A 20,224-nucleotide genomic window follows, 5' to 3' on the forward strand; every position below is an offset into this window, starting at 1 on the left:
CCGTCTAATAATACTGCCTAAGGGAAGCATGTATAAAGTGAATAAAATTGGTCCTAGCACAGAACCTTGTGGAACTCCATAATTAACCTTAGTCTGTGAAGAAGATTCCCCATTTACATGAACATATTGTAATCTATTAGATAAATATGATTCAAACCACCGCAGCGCAGTGCCTTTAATACCTATGGCATGCTCTAATCTCTGTAATAAAATTTTATGGTCAACAGTATCAAAAGCAGCACTGAGGTCTAACAGAACAAGCACAGAGATGAGTCCACTGTCTGAGGCCTTAAGAAGATCATTTGTAACCTTCACTAATGCTGTTTCTGTACTATGATGAATTCTAAATCCTGACTGAAACTCTTCAAATAGACCATTCCTCTGCAGATGATCAGTTAGCTGTTTTACAACTACCCTTTCAAGAATTTTTGAGAGAAAAGGAAGGTTGGAGATTGGCCTATAATTAGCTAAGATAGCTGGGTCAAGTGATGGCTTTTTAAGTAATGGTTTAATTACTGCCACCTTAAAAGCCTGTGGTACATAGCCAACTAATAAAGATAGATTGATCATATTTAAGATCGAAGCATTAAATAATGGTAGGGCTTCCTTGAGCAGCCTTGTAGGAATGGGGTCTAATAGACGTGTTGATGGTTTGGATGAAGTAACTAATGAAAATAACTCAGACAGAACAATCTGAGAGAAAGAGTCTAACCCAGGGGTGGGCAACGAGGGCCGAGACACTGCAGGTTTTCCTTGCAACCAATCACCTCAGCAGGTGGGTTGCTGATGAGCTTCTACCTTGAACATAAACACCTGGTCGTCTTGAAATTACCTGCTGAAACACCTGATCATTAATGAAATCACCTGCTGAGGTCACTGGTAGCAAGGAAAACCTGCAGTGCTTTGGCCCTTCATGGCACATGATTGCCCACCCCTGGTCTAACCAAATACCGGCATCACTGAAAGCAGCCAAAGATAACGATACGTCTTTGGGATGGTTATGAGTAATTTTTTCTCTAATAGTTAAAATTTTATTAGCAAAGAAAGTCATGAAGTCATTACTAGTTAAAGTTAAAGGAATACTCAGCTCAATAGAGCTCTGACTCTTTGTCAGCCTGGCTACAGTGCTGAAAAGAAACCTGGGGTTGTTCTTATTTTCTTCAATTAGTGATGAGTAGTAAGATGTCCTAGCTTTACGGAGGGCTTTTTTTATAGAGCAACAGACTCTTGAATGAATGAATGAATGAATGAATGAATGAATGAATGAATGAATGAAAATGAATGAAAACTGTTTATTTCGAACATTTGATACAACAACAATTACAAGATAGATCAGTAAAGACAACAACAAAAAAGTTCCTACTGTGTACCCAACATGTCCGAAAAGGGGTAGGGTGAAGCATCAGCTTATTTATCCCTACCCCTTCTTCCCCACAACCAGTAATATCCTTTGCCACATATACACATAGATTCCTACACACCTAAACCGATATCAATATATATATATATATATACATATATATACACATACATATATACATACACACATCAACATACATACACATATACATACACATATATACACATATACATATATACACATATATATACACAAACATAAATATACACCTACACATACCTACTTACATACAAAATACTATATATTTACAAGCCGAAGCAAAAAACAAAAACACCCTAACCCTCATTACCCTTCTTCCTCCCTATACCCAGAAAAAAACATATTTTTGTACCGCTGTTTGAACTGGTTCATGCTTGGACATTGCTTGAGCCCCACTCCCAATCTGTTCCACATCCTCACCCCACAGACAGAAATACAGAAACCTTTTAATGTTGTTCGTGCCCACTGATGCTTTAAATTAAATTTCCCCCTCAGACTGTAATCCCCTGATCTGTTAAAAAACATATTTTTAATATTTGCTGGAAGTAAATTGTTTATTGCTTTATACACAATTTGTACTGTTTGAAAATGAACCAAGTCTGTGAATTTTAAGAATTTGGATTGTAAAAATAGTGGATTTGTATGATCTCTATAGCGCCTATTATGAATCATTCTTATAGCTCTTTTCTGCATTACTGATAGTGATTGTGTTGTACCTTTATAAGTATTACCCCATACCTCTGCACAGTACTGTAAATATGGTAAAACCAGTGAGCAGTAAAGAATGCAGAGTGAGTTGTGGTCCAGAATATGTTTCGCTTTGTTTAGAACTGAAATGCTTCTTGACAGTTTACTTTGTATATGTTTTATATGAGTCTTCCAGTTTATCTTATCATCTATTATCACCCCCAGAAACTTATTTTCATGTACCCTTTCAATATCTACCCCCTCGACTTGTAACTGAACCTGTATGTCTGTATTACAATAGCCAAATAACATGTATTTTGTTTTACTTAAGTTTAATGATAATTTGTTTCTGTCAAACCATATTTTCAATTTTCCTATTTCTATACTGATCCTCCTCAGTAACTCCTGCAAATCCCCCCCTGAACAAAAAATGCTTGTGTCATCTGCAAATAATACTAATTTTAATATTTTGGAAACATTGACAATATCATTTCTATAAATTAGAAACAGTTTTGGACCCAATACTGACCCCTGTGGGACGCCACAAGCATTGTCCAAGCATGATGATGTATATTCCCCCAACTTCACAAACTGTTTTCTGTTACTTAAGTAGCTTCTCACCCAGTGCAACACCAACCCCCTAATCCCATACTGTTCAAGTTTATTGATTAATATGTCATGATTAATTGTATCAAAAGCCTTTTTAAGGTCTATAAATATTCCAACTGAATGTAATTTGTGGTCTATGGCGTTTGTAATCTCCTCAACTGATTCTATTAATGCAAGTGATGTTGAACTATGTGCTCTGAATCCATATTGACTATCAGTAAGTAATTTATGTTTATTTATGAATTTGTCTAATCTATTATTGAATAACTTTTCTAATAATTTGGAAAATTGTGGAAGCAAAGAAACAGGTCTATAATTTGTGAAGTGGTGTCTATCCCCAGTCTTATACAGCAGCACAACCTTAGCTATTTTCATTTGATTGGGAAATTTACCGGTTTGAAATGATAAGTTACAGATGTACGAGGGCTGTCAATAAAGTAACGGTCCTTTTTATTTTTTTCAAAAACTATATGGATTTCATTCATATGTTTTTACGTCAGACATGCTTGAACCCTCGTGCGCATGCGTGAGTTTTTCCATGCCTGTCGGTGACGTCATTCGCCTGTGAGCACTCCTTGTGGGAGGAGTCGTCCAGCCCCTCGTCGGAATTCCTTTGTCTGAGAAGTTGTTGAGAGACTGGCGCGTTGTTTGATCAAAATTTTTTCTAAACCTGTGAGACACATCGAAGTGGACACGGTTCGAAAAATTAAGCTGGTTTTCAGTGAAAATTTTAACGGCTGATGAGAGATTTTGAGGTGATTCTGTCGCTTTAAGGACTTCCCACGGTGCGAGACGTCGCTCAGCGCTCTCAGCCGCCGTCGTCAGCCTGTTCAAGCTGAAAACCTCCACATTTCAGGCTCTATTGATCCAGGACGTCGTGAGAGAACAGAGAAGTTTCAGAAGAAGTCGGTTTCAGCATTTTATCCGGATATTCCACTGTTAAAGGAGATTTTTTTAATGAAAGACGTGCGGACGGGTCCACGCGTCGGCTCGACGCAACGCTCCGCCACAGGAAAAACACCTCTGTTGAAAGCCTTAAGGACAAGTTGGAACATGTCCTGCTGTTAAACAATTTCTCATATACTCACTCCACTGAAAGCCATCAAAAGCCGCCTGGATTTTACAAATGGTTATCAACACGGAGGTGTTTTTCCTGTGCCGCCGCACCGCGTCGGCCCGTCCGCACGTCTTTCATTAAAAAAATCTCCTTTAACAGTGGAATATCCAGATAAAATGCTGAAACCGACTTCTTCTGAAACTTCTCTGTTCTCTCACGACGTCCTGGATCAATAGAGCCTGAAATGTGGAGGTTTTCAGCTTGAACAGGCTGACGACGGCGGCTGAGAGCGCAGCGCGACGTCTCGCACCATGGGAAGTCCTTAAAGCGACAGAATCACCTCAAAATCTCTCATCAGCCGTTAAAATTTTCACTGAAAACCAGCTTAATTTTTCGAACCGTGTCCACTTCGATGTGTTTCACAGGTTTAGAAAAAATTTTGATCAAACAACGCGCCAGTCTCTCAGCAACTTCTCAGACAAAGGAATTCCGACGAGGGGCTGGACGACTCCTCCCACAAGGAGTGCTCACAGGCGAATGACGTCACCGACAGGCGTGGAAAAACTCACGCATGCGCACGAGGGTTCAAGCATGTCTGACGTAAAAACATATGAATGAAATCCATATAGTTTTTGAAAAAAATAAAAAGGACCGTTGCTTTATTGACAGACCTCGTATGTTAATGGTTCTACAATCCATTCAATGACCTGTTTTACCACCACCATATCAATTTCATTTAAATCGGTAGATGTTTTATATTTACAATTATTCACAATGTCTATAATTTCATTTCCATCCACTGCTGTGAGGAACATTGAACAGGGATTTCTTTCTATGAGATTATTATCCCAATCCTCAGGTTGGGAATCGGGAATTTTTTCTGCCAAGCTTGGTCCAATATTTACAAAAAAATTATTAAAACTGTTGACTACCTCATCCTTATTTTCCTTCTTGACATCATTATCAATGAAATACTGAGGGTAACTCTGTTTTTTATTACCATTTTTGATAATGCTATTTAATATATCCCATATTCCTTTAATATTGTTTTTATTATATAATATGTTACTATAATATTCCTTCCTACATACCCGTATAATATTAGTTAATCTATTTTTGTATTTCTTATATCTATTTTCTGCCTCTTTAGTCTTTAGTTTTATGAATTCTCTATACAGTGTATTTTTCTTATTACATGCATTTCGTAACCCTTTCGTCATCCATGGTCGATCTTGGATTTTTTGTTTTCTGTAGTCTTGTTTAATTGGACAATTTTTATCATATAATGATGTAAATATTTGTAAAAAAGTTTCATATGCACTATCAACATCACTTTCACTGTATACCTTTTCCCAGTTTTGCTCCTGTAAATCCTTCTTTAGTGTGTTCATGTTTTCCTCTGTCCGCACTCGCTTGTATTTTATTTTCTCCTCTGGCTGATTCCGCCGATGGTTTCTATTATAAACGATGAAAACTGGTAGATGATCACTAATGTCATTGATTAATAATCCACTCACAGTGTTATTCTCAATATCATTGCTGAATATATTATCAATTAAGGTGGCACTATGGGATGTAATTCTGCTTGGCCTGGTGATTTTTGGATATAAACTCATACTGTACATTATACTGATAAATTCATCTGTTATTTTATGCTTATTTGGATTGAGCAGATCAATATTTAAGTCACCACAAATGAACACAGTTTTTTGATTAGTTTTTGAGAACATTTTTCCCATACAGTCAGTGAATGTTTCAATACTAGATCCCGGTGCTCTATATATACAGCTGACTAATACATTTTTGCTTTTTTCTTCACATATTTCAATAGTTATACATTCTAATAAGTTATCAATCACAGTTGTCATATTGTCTACTATTTTATAATCCATGTTCTTATCCACATACACAGCCACTCCTCCTCCACTCTTATTTTTTCTGTTTACACAATTAAATTCATATCCATCCAGTTCAAAATCCATTCCTTTATCTTCATTGATCCATGTTTCTGATATAGCAATTATGTTAAATATTTTTTTAAACTGACTTAAATATTCTTTAATGTTGTTAAAGTTTGCATATAGACTTCTGCTGTTGAAATGGATTATTGATAATTTGTTATCCGTTTTAATGATCCGATTAAACTGTTCATCTGTATAATAGCAACAACTGTCATTGATATTTGAGAAGAAATTATTGTCCGGGTCTATATCGTGCTCCAAGTCCAGTACATTGTGGTCTGTGTATTTAAATGTTCTCAGTTCTACTTTTCCATGATCAGCAATCCTTTGAGTTATATCCTTCTTGTCTCCAGATGTAGATGAATAGGTAGTAGATGAATAGGTTCCTCTGGCCTGTGTCATGGTGTTGTGATGTGTTTGTGTCCTCATACCTTATTGGTCATATTTGTCCAGATCCTCGCTTTAAGAAACACTATTGTTCATATTTGTCCAGCTCCTCGATGTTCCTTATTGCAATGACTTTTGCTTGTTCTGGTGATCCGTTCAGTTTGATGAATATTTTACAGTTTGAAGTCCATGTGTGCTGGATTTTTCCCTGTTTCTTCAAGAAGCGTGCTTTCCTGGCGATGTCGGCATTCTGTTTGGTGAGATGTTCATTGATGAATACGTTTGTCCCTTTCAGTTTTCTTCCTTGTTTTAACAGTGCTGTTTTGTGTTTTCTGTTGATGAATCTCATGATGACGGTTCGTTTATCACCGTCATTTCTCCGGGGCAGAGGGTGGCACGCTTCAATGTTATTTAAATCCATTTCTATACCTTTAGATAGGAGGAAATCAGCAACCTGTTTTTCCACAGAGCTGACCTCCTGTTCACTGGGCTCCCCTCCGCTCTCATCTGTTACCGCCCGTGCGTAGGACCGTGGTTTGATATGAAGACCTGTGATGATGACGTCGTTAATTCTGGTGTACTGCTCCAATTCAGCCACTCTATTTTCCAGCTGCACCAGATGCCGGTCTTTCTCGGCATTCTGGAGCCGTAATGCCTTCACCTCCTCCACCAGATCCATAATTGATTTCTGTTGCTGCTTCACAACAGAAATCTCCTCTGATAGAAAGTCCAGAGATTTTTTAATATCGTCACCTTCCTCCGCTGTCAGAACCTTCTTAGGCCCCATGGTCGGCTTATGAGCAGCTTGTCGATCGCCGATGTTAACAGCCTGCGTTGTTTGTCACCGGGATGGATCTGCACTGCGCTGGTGCCACGCGGCCTCGGTGTTTCCGCGCTGATGGATCCGCGGTGGCTGCACGAGGTCTCGGGGAAGCGGCACTCGTGACGCGCGGCTTTAATGACGCAGCGCGCGGCCTCAGTGAATTCACCACGTTGGGCCTCGGACGTTGTTGCTGTCCAGTCGCGGGGCTAAGTTGCCGGTTGAGGTGGTATTCCCACTGTCCGGGTTGGCAAACACCGGCGTGGCAGATGGCAACTACAAACACCACCTCTGAAAACTCAGGTACAAACTTTTTGCAGCTCTCCTCTGACGACACACAGCTCTGACTGACTGTGACTGACGCAGCTCCGTATTATCTTTTTCCAGGCTAAGTGAAGATCTTCTAAATTAGTGAGACGCCATTTCCTCTCCAACTTACAGGTTATCTGCTTTAAGATGCGAGTTTGTGAGTTATACCACGTAGTCAGGCACTTCTGATTTAAAGCTCTCTTTTTCAGAGGAGCTACAGCATCCAAAGTTGTCTTCAATGAGGATGTAAAACTATTGACGAGATACTCTATCTCACTTACAGAGTTTAGGTAGCTACTCTGCACTGTGTTGGTATATGGCATTAGAGAACATAAAGAAGGAATCATATCCTTAAACCTAGTTACAGCGCTTTCTGAAAGACTTCTAGTGTAATGAAACTTATTCCCCACTGCTGGGTAGTCCATCAGAGTAAATGTAAATGTTATTAAGAAATGATCAGACAGAAGGGAGTTTTCAGGGAATACTGTTAAGTCTTCAATTTCCATACCATAAGTCAGAACAAGATCTAAGATATGATTAAAGTGGTGGGTGGACTCATTTACATTTTGAGCAAAGCCAGTTGAGTCCAATAATAGATTAAATGCAGTGTTGAGGCTGCCATTCTCAGCATCTGTGTGGATGTTAAAATCGCCAACTATAATTATCTTATCTGAGCTAAGCACTAAGTCAGACAAAAGGTCTGAAAATTCACAGAGAAACTCACAGTAACAACCAGGTGGACGATAGATAATAACAAATAAAACTGGTTTTTGGGACTTCCAATTTGGATGGACAAGACTAAGAGTCAAGCTTTCAAATGAATTAAAGCTCTGTCTGGGTTTTTGATTAATTAATAAGCTGGAATGGAAGATTGCTGCTAATCCTCCGCCTCGGCCCGTGCTACGAGCATTCTGGCAGTTAGTGTGACTCGGGGGTGTTTACTCATTTAAACTAACATATTCATCCTGCTGTAACCAGGTTTCTGTAAGGCAGAATAAATCAATATGTTGATCAATTATTATATCATTTGCTAACAGGGACTTAGAAGAGAGAGACCTAATGTTTAATAGACCACATTTAACTGTTTTAGTCTGTGGTGCAGTTGAAGGTGCTATATTATTTTTTCTTTTTGAATTTTTATGCTTAAATAGATTTTTGCTGGTTATTGGTGGTCTGGGAGCAGGCACCGTCTCTACGGGGATGGGGTAATGAGGGGATGGCAGGGGGAGAGAAGCTGCAGAGAGGTGTGTAAGACTACAACTCTGCTTCCTGGTCCCAACCCTGGATAGTCACGGTTTGGAGGATTTAAGAAAATTGGCCAGATTTCTGGAAATGAGAGCTGCTCCATCCAAAGTGGGATGGATGCCGTCTCTCCTAACAAGACCAGGTTTTCCCCAGAAGCTTTGCCAATTATCTATGAAGCCCACCTCATTTTTTGGACCCCACTCAGACAGCCAGCAATTCAAGGAGAACATGCAGCTAAACATGTTACTCCCGGTCCGATTGGGGAGGGGCCCAGAGAAAACTACAGAGTCCGACATTGTTTTTGCAAAGTTACACACCGATTCAATGTTAATTTTAGTGACCTCCGATTGGCGTAACCGGGTGTCATTACTGCCGACGTGAATTACAATCTTACCAAATTTACGCTTAGCCTTAGCCAGCAGTTTCAAATTTCCTTCAATGTCGCCTGCTCTGGCCCCCGGAAGACAATTGACTATGGTTGCTGGTGTTGCTAACTTCACATTTCTCAAAACAGAGTCGCCAATAACCAGAGTTTGATCCTCGGCGGGTGTGTCGTCGAGTGGTGAAAAACGGTTAGAAATGTGAACGGGTTGGCGGTGTACACGGGGCTTCTGTTTAGAACTACGCTTCCTCCTCACAGTCACCCAGTCGGCCTGCTTTCCCGGCTGCTTGGGATCTGCCAGAGGGAAACTAACGGTGGCTAAGCTACCTTGGTCCGTACTGACTACAGGGGCCTGGCTAGCTGTAGAAATTTCCACGGTGCGGAGCCGAGTCTCCAATTCGCCCAGCCTGGCCTCCAAAGCTACGAATAAGCTACACTTATTACAAGTACCATTACTGCTAAAGGAGGCCGAGGAAAAACTAAAAATTTCACACCCAGAGCAGAAAAGTGCGGGAGAGACAGGAGATGCTGCCATGCTAAACCGGCTAAGAGCTAGTAGCTGCGCTAAGCTAGCGGATTCCTAAAAACACACAAAGTGAATAATGTGTAAATAATTTAGAGGTGATTCAGCAGAGGGAGTGCTTTAGTTAAGGCACATGAAGATTACACTGTGAAACAAATCATTATCTAGGTAACTAGATCAATCTAACTGCGCAGATTAAACAGCTAACAGATACAGCAAAACACCGCTGTGCTCCGGAACAGGAATTGATACAATACCGCAGTGAGAGCCAACCACCAGTAGAGGCAAGCAAGAGAAAGGTGAGGAGTAGAACTGCTGCTCTTCTTGAGGTATTTGTGACTATATCGAACCCTCCCTCTGACTGGTTTTTGAGCACCTGAGGTTGCTGAAGAGGTTACGTATCCCTTCAGGTATGTGATCCCCCAGAAGAAGATGTGGAATGTGACCATAGTCTGCATATACTCCAGACAAGCCCTCTGTAACATCACCCAGGGGTTTTTCTGAAGAGAAGATTTGAAGGTCAAATGGGACATTTCCAAATGTTGCCATATTGGTGGTGCCCAGCTCCGCCTAACTTCTAGCCAACCCATACATTTGGAAAAAGGTGGAGCTTTGGTAACACCGGCAGGACCTAGGCAAGACAAAAGACTGAACACACCCACAACACACACACACTCCTCAAAGTTAAGGCTAACAGGATAACTTTGGCGGCAGGGTGCCTTAGCGATTGGTACTGTTGCCTCACAGCAAGAAGTCCTGGGATCACTTCCCATCTGGTCCTATGTGAGTGGAATTTGCATGTTCTCCCCATGTCTGTGTGGGTTTCCACCAGGTGGTCTGGTTTCCTCCCACAATCGAAAAGTTGCTTATTTAGGGTCTGCTCCTGTCTGTCTCTGACCAAGGCAGCATCTCTACATCTGGCGTTGGTCCCCAGGTGCCAGACTGTGGCTGCTCACTGCTCCTAGTGGTTGGATTGTGTCTAACTGTAATTAAAAATGGTTAAATGCAGAGGACAAATTTTGTTGTATGTATGTACAGTGACAATCAAGACCCTTCTTCTTTTTCTTCTTCTTCTGCAGTTTGGGTTTGGATGTTTTATTAACGCATTATTTTGTGGACTGGATGGTGGTTTTCATAGCAGATGGTACAACAACATATTGTCTTAGTAACACCTCTACCATCAGTGAGCCTAAATCATATGCTAATTACTGCTAACAGTGCCACCATACAAGTGAAATAATACTATAATTTCATTCAACAGAAATACTGGAGCACAGATGTCTTAGCTGGTCTGCTAGTACAATTAACCATACAGCAAACTATATTATGACAGATATGTGTAGTAAAATGCTCGGAAAGGACAAACTTGGTTGAGTCCACAGCAGTTAGCAGCCCCTTCTGGGGGGGACCCTGGAGTCTGGAGTCCTCTTGTTGATGCACAGCTGTCACTCAAACTAACCACACCCCTAATTATTCATAACATTGTGGCTTAACCCTATGAAGCCCACCCTGTGAAATAATTATCAGAAAATTCCAATTTTTTGAAAAGAGTCTTTATTGGACCTTTGAACAAGCCCACCAAAAAAAAAAACAAAAAAAAAAAACCTTTTTGCATATATGAGTTTTTATTTGTATCATATTTGCTACATTGGGCGATCTAGCATAAAAACATCCATTTTAAATCCAGAGCAAACATAACATTTCAAACCTATAAAATGCTGCATTTTCTTAGGGAAATTACTGTGGATCACTTGTTTCAGGCAGCCATTATGAATGTCTCATCTGAAGGCCCTCTGATGCATAAGATACTGACATCTGGTTTTTTGTCTGTGCACTACAAGTATCTCATTGTATATGATGGGTTTTTTGGGGAGAAAATATCACACTGATGAAGCAGACATCTCAGAAAATCCTATATCAAATATGATACACTTGGCGTTATAGGGTTAAAATAGCTTAAACTGATGGGCTGTAAAAACAGATTCACCTCTGCACAGTTGTCATAAACAGAAAAACTAGCTAGAGATCAAAACCATTTTTGTACCAGACTGTAAACTTTCATTTTCATTCATTTATATAGCGCCAAATCACAACAAGGTTGCCTCAAGGCGCTTCACACAAGTAAGGTCTAACGTTACCAACCCCCAGAGCAACAGTGGTAAGGAAAAACTCCCTCTGAGGAAGAAACCTCAAGCAGACCAGACTCAAAGGGGTGACCCTCTGCTTGGGCCATGGTACAGACACAAATTACACAACATGTATATTTCTGTTCTAAAGTTGTGTGGCCCACTTGAGCAGCCACCCTCAAGTGATCATTCAAGTAACTGCGTGTTTGGCGCTTGTGCTTTTGTTTGATTTACCAGCATCACAGGTTGGGGCTTGAATTGGATTGGTTTTAAACCAGTGTGAGCTGTCTTAGTTAACGTCCAAACACTGTGTCCTGGATCCTAATTAATGGTTTCATGGTCCTCAGTAACAATCCTCTCTGTGTCTTACTGCAGAATAAGCAGGTGGAACTCGGGGACAAGATGGACCTTGCATCCTACTTGCTGAAGCCCATCCAGAGGATGAGTAAATATGCTTTGTTACTGAAAGATCTGATCAAGGAGTGCAGCCAGTCCCAGGAGCAGGAACTTACTGATCTTCGCACTGCAGAGGAGATGGTCAAGTTTCAGCTTCGTCACGGCAATGACCTGCTGGCTATGGATGCCATTCGGGGCTGTGATGTAAGGACGAAAAAAAAAACCACACACATAATGCCTTGCACATTGAATATTTTGATGTCAGTGTAAAAGCCACATAGCACATAATGGTGACAAAATATGTTGACAAAGCCCAGACAAAAAGGACAATAATGGTTATTTGTGTTTGTTTAAAGTCGAGATCATGTTTTATTATGTGTGGTAGTTAAATGAGGGTTCCTCCAGGAATTATATCATTGCCTGTGATGTACATTAACAGCAGTTTCCTATCCAGGTGAACCTTAAGGAGCAGGGTCAACTCCGGTGTCAGGATGAGTTCATAGTCTGGTGTGGACGCAAGAAAAACCTCCGCCATGTCTTCTTGTTTGAAGACCTAATCCTCTTCAGTAAGACCAAAAAGATTGAGGGAGGATATGATATTTATATCTACAAACAATCCTTCAAAGTAAGAATTTTTGTTTTGGGAGATTTCCCTGGATTTTTATTTCTTTGGTTGTTTGGTGGGTCACAGTTTGTTGCTCTGTTCTTTTGGATTTAGACAGCAGAGATAGGGCTGACCGAGAATGTCGGTGATAGCGGCCTGCGTTTTGAGATCTGGTTCCGTCGGAGGAAATCTCAGGACACTTTTATACTCCAAGCCAGCTCTGCAGAGGTCAAGGCTGCATGGACGGCCATCATCGGCAAAATCCTCTGGAGGCAGGCACTCCGAAACAGAGGTGGGTCAGGTGTAGTACTTTTAAAGATTCCTTCCTGTAGTTTCAGTACAAATGTTTGAGTCAACATGACATTTGAATCTCTTTTGAGCTGTTATGGCATAAATTTTGACCTATGTATTTTGGAAGTGTAGAATTACGTATGCAGGAGATGGTGTCGATGGGGATTGGAAGCAAACCTTTCATGGACATCAAGCCGAGCAATGCGGCTATCAGTGACCGAGCCATTGACTATATTATGAAAGGGTCAGGTGAGTTATTCTGGTGCACTCTCACTCAGCTTATTTTTTCTGTTCACTCCTCTGCAGTTTACACCTGCATGATTAATTCACTTGACAGTTATTTTCTTTTAAGATGCGTCTGAGGGATATAAATGGACACACACACACACTAATGCTACCAAAATGCTGGTGGTTTGTGATGTTCATTTTAGACACCTCCTCCTCTCCCTGCTCATCTTTATGATTAATTTGTCAAGTCAGTGAGCTCTCTGCAAATGTATCACAGAGGATCATAAAAAGTCCCTGAGATGCTGCATTCACATGTTGGTGATATGCACATGAATGCAGCAGAGGATGTCCCATTGTTTTCAATAAGAGGACAATTGCATGTTGTGAGAACTGCATTTGCCCACCACAACAGTCTGTGCTGTGGCAGCTTTTTCTGTTTGCTACAGCGTCAAGGTCAAGCGTCAAACTGGATTGTGAACTCTGCCCATATATTATTGCTGTCTGCCAGAACTGTTGGAGAAACATTCCCTTATCTTGGCAGTGGCATTCATGTCTCTGTGTCCTCGGCCTTTGAGACCAGAAGACGCCTGGGAAGAGCTTATGGAGTCATGAAGTCAGTAGAGTGAGCTGTTTGTTGTTACCAGTATCTTTGCAGGAGAACAAAGACACCAGTCTTTAGGGTCCTGGTGCTGCCTGTCTTCCTGCATGGTTGTGAGACTTGGACGCTGGATGTCTTTGGTACCTGGTGTGGTCAGAGGATCTTTGGGTACTGCTGAAATGGCTTCTTGTCAAACAAATGGTTACTGAGGGGGAACTCAGATATGGACTGTCACTTGCAGCGGGAGGAAATATCAGCTAAAAGATAAACTATCCGGATAAATTTGGTTTATAAATCCAAAACATAAGTCAAACTTGCTTTGCTTCTCATGACTTCTGCCTCACATCTGGAGCATTGTGTGTTGAATGTAAATGACTTTTTCTTTTTTGGAGCAGCTTGGCAGCCAGGCCTTTTCTGCTGGGGTAGAGTTGAGCTCAGCTCCTTACAGCTGCCTGACTGCTGCAAAATACGTAGCAGACAGGAAACAACATGTATGATTTTAGGGTTTACAAATGTTTTTGACTGTTACTAACTATGCCAGCAAAACAATGCTAGTGGACAAAGTTAGCAGAGCTAAATTTAGTGATGTGCATGTCTGTGATTTGTTCACGCTCATTACACACTCTGGATGTGTGAAACAAGAAAAAAAGACTTCAAAATGGGATTCTTGGAGGGTTTTGGAATGCTCTGCACCAGCAGAATCTTTCTCCAACAGGATGTTGAGAGACTCCATGATCTTGTTCACCAGAAGATCAGTGTCTTCCTGCATGGGTTGTTACTTAACTTCCTGTGGGCCTACATACAAACACACCTACCCACAAAATAAGAAGTGATTAGGTTGTTTGCTAAAAGCTTACAATTCAGCTGCAAACTAACCTCTGTCAAACTTGCCATTAAAGACTTCTCTCGAACTTTTTAGATATTATGGCATTTGTTTTTCTGGGAACCCTTCAGATCTATTTAAATATAATCCCCCCAGCTTGACTGAATCAAGACCTACACTGTTGGGGTCTCTTCTACCACTGTTGCTGGCCAGAAAAAGTAAATCCCTTTGGCTGCTTCCTTGTTTGCACTCAGAGTCACCACAGGAAATCCAAGGTGGATCTGCATGTTGAATTGGCACAAGTTTTATGCTGGATGTCCTTCCTGCAGCAACTCCATGTTGTGTGGAGAAATGTGGCAGGGGTGGGGTTTGAACTGGAAGTCTTCCACACTGAAACCAAGTGGACTAACCTCTTGTCCACCACCCCTGCCAGATAAACTTAATAAAAATATGAACATGCTTCCCAAATTCTTTTTCAGTGAACATGCTTCCCAAAATCTTTTTCAGTGCCTACCTGTTTATATTCTAAAACAGAAGTCCAAAGACCTAGGCAGTCTTGCATTGCCAAACTTTTAATTTTATTATTGGGCTGCAAGCACTCGTAGCTTATTGCACTGGTGTTAGATACCTCAAGAGTCAACCTCCTCCATGGCTGCAGGTTGACTGGACCTCATATAAATACTCCTACCTCTTGTCCCTCCTGTGATGTCCCCTTGTGTGTCCACCTTTAACCTACTCCAGTTATGTCATTGTTAACCTTTCTCTGAAAATATGGACCCAATTCATATGTCACTTTGGCTCCCAGGCAGACAACACCCCTTTCATCGCTCATATACTCCAAGCTCCTTTTCCCTCAATCTGTTAATGATGCCACATTTGCACTTTGCAAAACCATGGGATTGTCTCTGTGAGGCAGCTTCACACTGAGGCAACATTTGCTTCTTTTGACCAGTTAACACATGTATTAATTTACAGAGGTCCCGCTTTTTTGGACACTTACAAATCTGAAGCTTTGTTCACATTTACTTCCCTGACTTCTCAGGTATTCCCCCTCCACCCTGTTTGACAATATTGTCAATATTGTCAATATTGATCCCTGTGTCAAAGGTACCATCTCCAAATTTAGCAACATGATCATCATGCGCCAATCCCTGACCTAATCTGCTCTTTGCCTCTTCTGAGGAGCTCCATATGGAGTTTGGGTCTGTGATCTGGGAGTCAGTCTTGGGACGGGTATACAGGTCATTTGTAATATGCCAGACATGGGGTCCTGCAGTGTAGGGTGGTTCACAGACTACATTGGTCTAAGACCAAACTAGCTCGCATCTATCCCAGCACCAGCCGGATTGTGACAAATGTCACTTAGGACCAGCTAATCTCACCCTTATGTTTTGGTCCTGTCCTGCACTGTCTCTGTTTTGGAAGTCTGTCTTTGACTATCTCTCAGCAATCATATCCACCAAAATCCAACCCTCACCCTTAGTTGTACTATTTGGTGTCCTTGCCATTGGGCAGTCAGTTCCATCCCATTTTGCTGATCATGTTGTGTTTCTAACACTGTTAGAGGAGCAGGTTATTTTCATGCACCAGAAGAGTCCTCACACTCGATCTCATACCTGCTGGATAAAAGATGCCTACCTTCTATGAAATTGGATAAAATCAAACATTCTCTTCATGGCTTCAAGAAGAAGTGATTAGGCTGTTTGCTAAACGCTTACAACTCAGCTACCGCTATCGTCTGTCAGACTTACCATTTAACACCTCTTGAACATTTTAGATATCTGGGCATCTCTGGGAAACAATCTGGCACCAGTGGTTTGAAATCCTGGCATCACCCCATTAACCTTAGCCTGCAATTCCTATTGAATTCTGCTTCTTCCCCCAACCCCACCTTTTTTGTCCTTCCCCATCCCAGCATCTTACCATCAATATGTGTGCAGCACTTTACTATTTGGAACATTGGAAGGGTTTTCTTCTTCTTCTTTTAAATTAGATTTGCTGTTGTTTGACTCTACCCACCGACTATTATTTTTCCCAGCACCTACCTCAGTTTTTTTCAGTGTTCTCTGTCCTGTATTTTACTTGTTTTGGTGTGAGGTTGAATATTTCTTTGTCTAAAATCTATAAATGAATCATACATAAAAACTAATATTGTACCATTACCAAAAACTGATGATTACATCAACACAAGTACTTTACTTATTTTTCAGCAAGTAACAGTAGTTTCAGTGTCTTTGCACAAGTAACACATCACAAAGTGCTGGATTTGAAATAAATAAGTGGTTCTGTTTTTCAAGTCAGGAGAGAATCAAAAATTCAGATCAAGCAGCACCTAACTACACTTAACCACACGTTTGTCACCGTTTTGTATTTCACATTCATGAGGAACAGTGGCTTCACAAATAAAGTTTGCATTTTTTTTCTTAACCTCACTTTTTAACTATGTCATGTGCATTTATAGCACTACTATATGGGCCACTGCATTCAGCATGAACAAGCCTCAAGTTAGCAGATTTATATAGAAAGCACAACTGCATTTAACCAGAGAAATTTCATCATATGTGACGTTATTTCAAGAAGACTCATTAAAATGGCCTCTGTTTATTAATATTTTCCCAAATATTAACCATCATTTGATAAATATTCCATCATTAAATATTTCAGCAGTGATGTTTTTGTCTCTGGGTCCTCAGCCTTTGAGATTGAGAGACACTTGGGAAAATCTGATTAAATCATGAGGTTTTTAGTGTTTGGCGATACTGATGTCTTTGCAGCAGTATGAAGATCCAAGACTTTAGGTTCCTGGTGCTTCTGATAATATTGTATGGTTAAGAAATTTTGTCGCCAACCAGTGGCCTAAGGTGACGGTTAAATCTCTTTTTTACTTCTTGGGTACAAGGATCTTTGGGTACCTCTCGTATGACTTTGTGTCAAATGAATGATTGCTTATGGACTTGGAGTGTCTTTTTCATTGTGAGGGAACATCAGCTATGACATTTTTGCGATCTGACAGTGACAGTGAAAATCGACAGTGATCCTGGCTTTATCATAATTTCCTCAAGACGCGGAGATACCGATCTGCGCTATTTTCTGGAATACAGCTACCGCTGGCTCCAGCCGGTCCAGCCAGACGCCGGTGTCCGCTTCCATGTCGCCGGCCTGTAAGGATCCACCAGCGGCGGGGCAGTGTAAAGGAGAATCTCCGCCTGCTCAATCATGCTGCTCCCCGGCAAACTGACTCTGGCACCGGTGCGCGCAGCCCTCTTGAACGCTCGCTCGGTAATGAACAAAACTTTTGTTCTGAACGACTTCATTTTAAGCAACGAGTTGGATTTCCTCATGCTAACGGAGACCTGGATTAAACCAGGTGATAACAGTGCTTTTGTCGAGCTCCTCCCCCCTGGTTTCTCCTTCCTGAATACACCTTGAGTAACCAGTCGTGGAGGCGGGATTGCCACTGTATACAAACAGAGCATGAGCTGTCGCCCAGTTCTATCTAAGGGCTACAGTAGCTTTGAATTACAATTATTTCAGCTACAAATGACATCCAACATCTTTTGTGCAGTGTTATATCGTCCTCCAAAATACTTGAAAGACTTTATTGCGGAATTTTCTGACTTGCTGGCTGATATTATGCCAAGATATGACAAAGTTCAAATCTGTGGTGATTTTAATATTCATATTTGCTGTTCTTCAAGTCAATTAGCCCATGAATTTCAAAGTCTTCTGTCTTCTTTTGACCTGTTGCAATCTGTGAATGCCCCAACACACAAGCACGGTCACGTACTGGACCTCATACTCTCTCATTCTCTTCCTGTGTCCATTTTGGAAATCTGTGACACCTGCATTTCTGACCACCTACCCATAATTTTTACCTTTACATCTCCAGCTCCCATTGTTAAACCGCTGGCCTCAGCTTGTTGCCGCCGTACTATCACTTCCACTACAGCTGATGAATTTTCTGCAGCCTTCATGGACTCTGATTTTGCTGCTCAGAGAGGGTTAACTTTCTTGGGCCCAGCGGAATTTATTTCCTTTTTTAACTCCACCTGCTCAGGAATATTAGACTCTGTTGCACCATTTAAACGGAGGTCCATTAAGCCAAAACCAGATCCTTGGTTGAATGACACCACACATGCCTTAAGAAGGCGTTGCAGGCAGGCTGAACGTAGATGGAAGAAAGATAAGTTGCATGTGTCACTAGATATTCTAAGAGGCTGTCTTTCAGACTATCAGAATGCTGTTAAAGAGGCCAAATGTAAATATCTTTCAAGTGTCATCTCTGCCAACTGTAATCGCCCCCAAGTGTTGTTTAATACAATTCAGTCAGTTATAAATCCATCGGATAATGCATTTAAGAATGCAACAAAATCAACTGGTGATGATCCATTATTATATGATCCATTATTTTGTTGAAAAGGTGGCCTTGGTTAGACAGAGCATAAGCAATTCACTAAATACTCTAGACCTCCATCACACCCCTGTTGCTCTTGCTGTGTTTAGCACATTTGATCCAGTGTCACTCTCACAGCTCTCCGATGTAGTACACAAACTGAAACCTAATTGTCCTTTGGACATTATTCCATCTAGGGTGCTTAAGCAGGTGTTTGACACAGTTGGACCATTCATTCATTTTCAATACCTGTCTAAGGCTAGGGTCTGTGCCAACTGTTTTTAAGCAGGCCATGGTCAGGCCACTTATCAAAAAACCCAACCTAGACCCCGTTGTGCTGTCAAATTTCAGACCGGTGTCCCATCTGCCCTTTCTTTCCAAAGTTCTTGAAAAGCTTGTTTTCTTCTTCTTCTTCTTCTTTGTCTTTCAACTGTTCCCGTTAGGGGTCGCCACAGCAGATCAATCGTTTCCATCTCACCCTGTCCTCTGGTTCAGAATCAAATTTATGATAAATTTCAATCCAGATTCAGAGTGCGCCATAGCACAGAGTCGGCACTTTTAAAAGTGCAGAATGACATCCTGTTGTCTCTGGACTCCAAGACACCTGCGCTATTGGTTATGCTGGATCTCACTGCAACATTTGATACAGTGGACTATTCCAACCTGCTGACCCGCCTGACCCAGCAGGTGGGTCTCCAGGGACCTGTACTGGAGTGGTTCAGGTCATATCTTTCAAATAGGTCTTTTACTATTATGATTAACGACCTCTCCTCTTCACCAGCTCCTCTGACCTCCGGTGTGCCACAGGGTTCAATTCTTGGCCCTGGCCTTTTTTCGTTGTACATTATGCCATTAGGTTCTGTTATTGCCCATCATGATGTGTCCTTTCATATGTACGCGGATGACTTACAAATCTATCTGCTGGTGACTTCTTTTTCAGACACACATTCCATTAATTCCTGTCTCACTGACATAAAGTGCTGGCTATCACAAAATTTTCTCTGTCTGAACGAATGGAATCGTATTGTGCACCCACCCTGTGGAACGGTCTTCCTGCGACCCTGAGGCAGTCTGAGTCCGTGGACATTTTTAAGTCAAGGCTCAAAACCTATTTTTATTCTCTTTCTTATGGATAGTTTTTATTTTTATTTGTTTTATTCTTTTACTTCTGTTTTATTTATGTATTTGATTTTTTTTATTCATTTTTAATTATTTATTCAATTTTATGTTGACTTGCTTTATGTAAGGCGCCTTGAGACGGCTTTTGCTGTGATTTGGCGCATTATAAGCTAATTAAATTAAATTAAATTAAATGAACGAGTCAAACTGAATTCATCCTCTTTGGATCTTGGATCAGTTAAAAACATCACTTATTTTGGCTCTCAG

General features: G+C 41.0%; 1 protein-coding gene across 3 annotated transcripts in view; it reads left to right on the forward strand.

Annotated features, from left to right (window-relative positions):
- The window catches only part of zgc:158766 (uncharacterized protein LOC100009641 homolog), a 97,612-nt gene that overhangs the window by 51,417 nt on the left and 25,971 nt on the right, over positions 1 to 20,224 (forward strand). For 2 of the 3 annotated variants that reach the window (XM_034174966.1, XM_034174967.1), the window contains exons 17-20: positions 11,881 to 12,105; positions 12,356 to 12,526; positions 12,620 to 12,797; positions 12,929 to 13,045. In XM_034174966.1, the coding sequence (XP_034030857.1) occupies positions 11,881 to 12,105; positions 12,356 to 12,526; positions 12,620 to 12,797; positions 12,929 to 13,045 (691 nt within the window). The remainder of the gene's footprint in view (positions 1 to 11,880; positions 12,106 to 12,355; positions 12,527 to 12,619; positions 12,798 to 12,928; positions 13,046 to 20,224) is intronic. The other variant, XM_034174968.1, reaches the window with a different exon arrangement.

The sequence above is a fragment of the Thalassophryne amazonica genome, chromosome 7, assembly GCF_902500255.1.
Source record: "Thalassophryne amazonica chromosome 7, fThaAma1.1, whole genome shotgun sequence".
NCBI lineage: Eukaryota > Metazoa > Chordata > Actinopteri > Batrachoidiformes > Batrachoididae > Thalassophryne > Thalassophryne amazonica.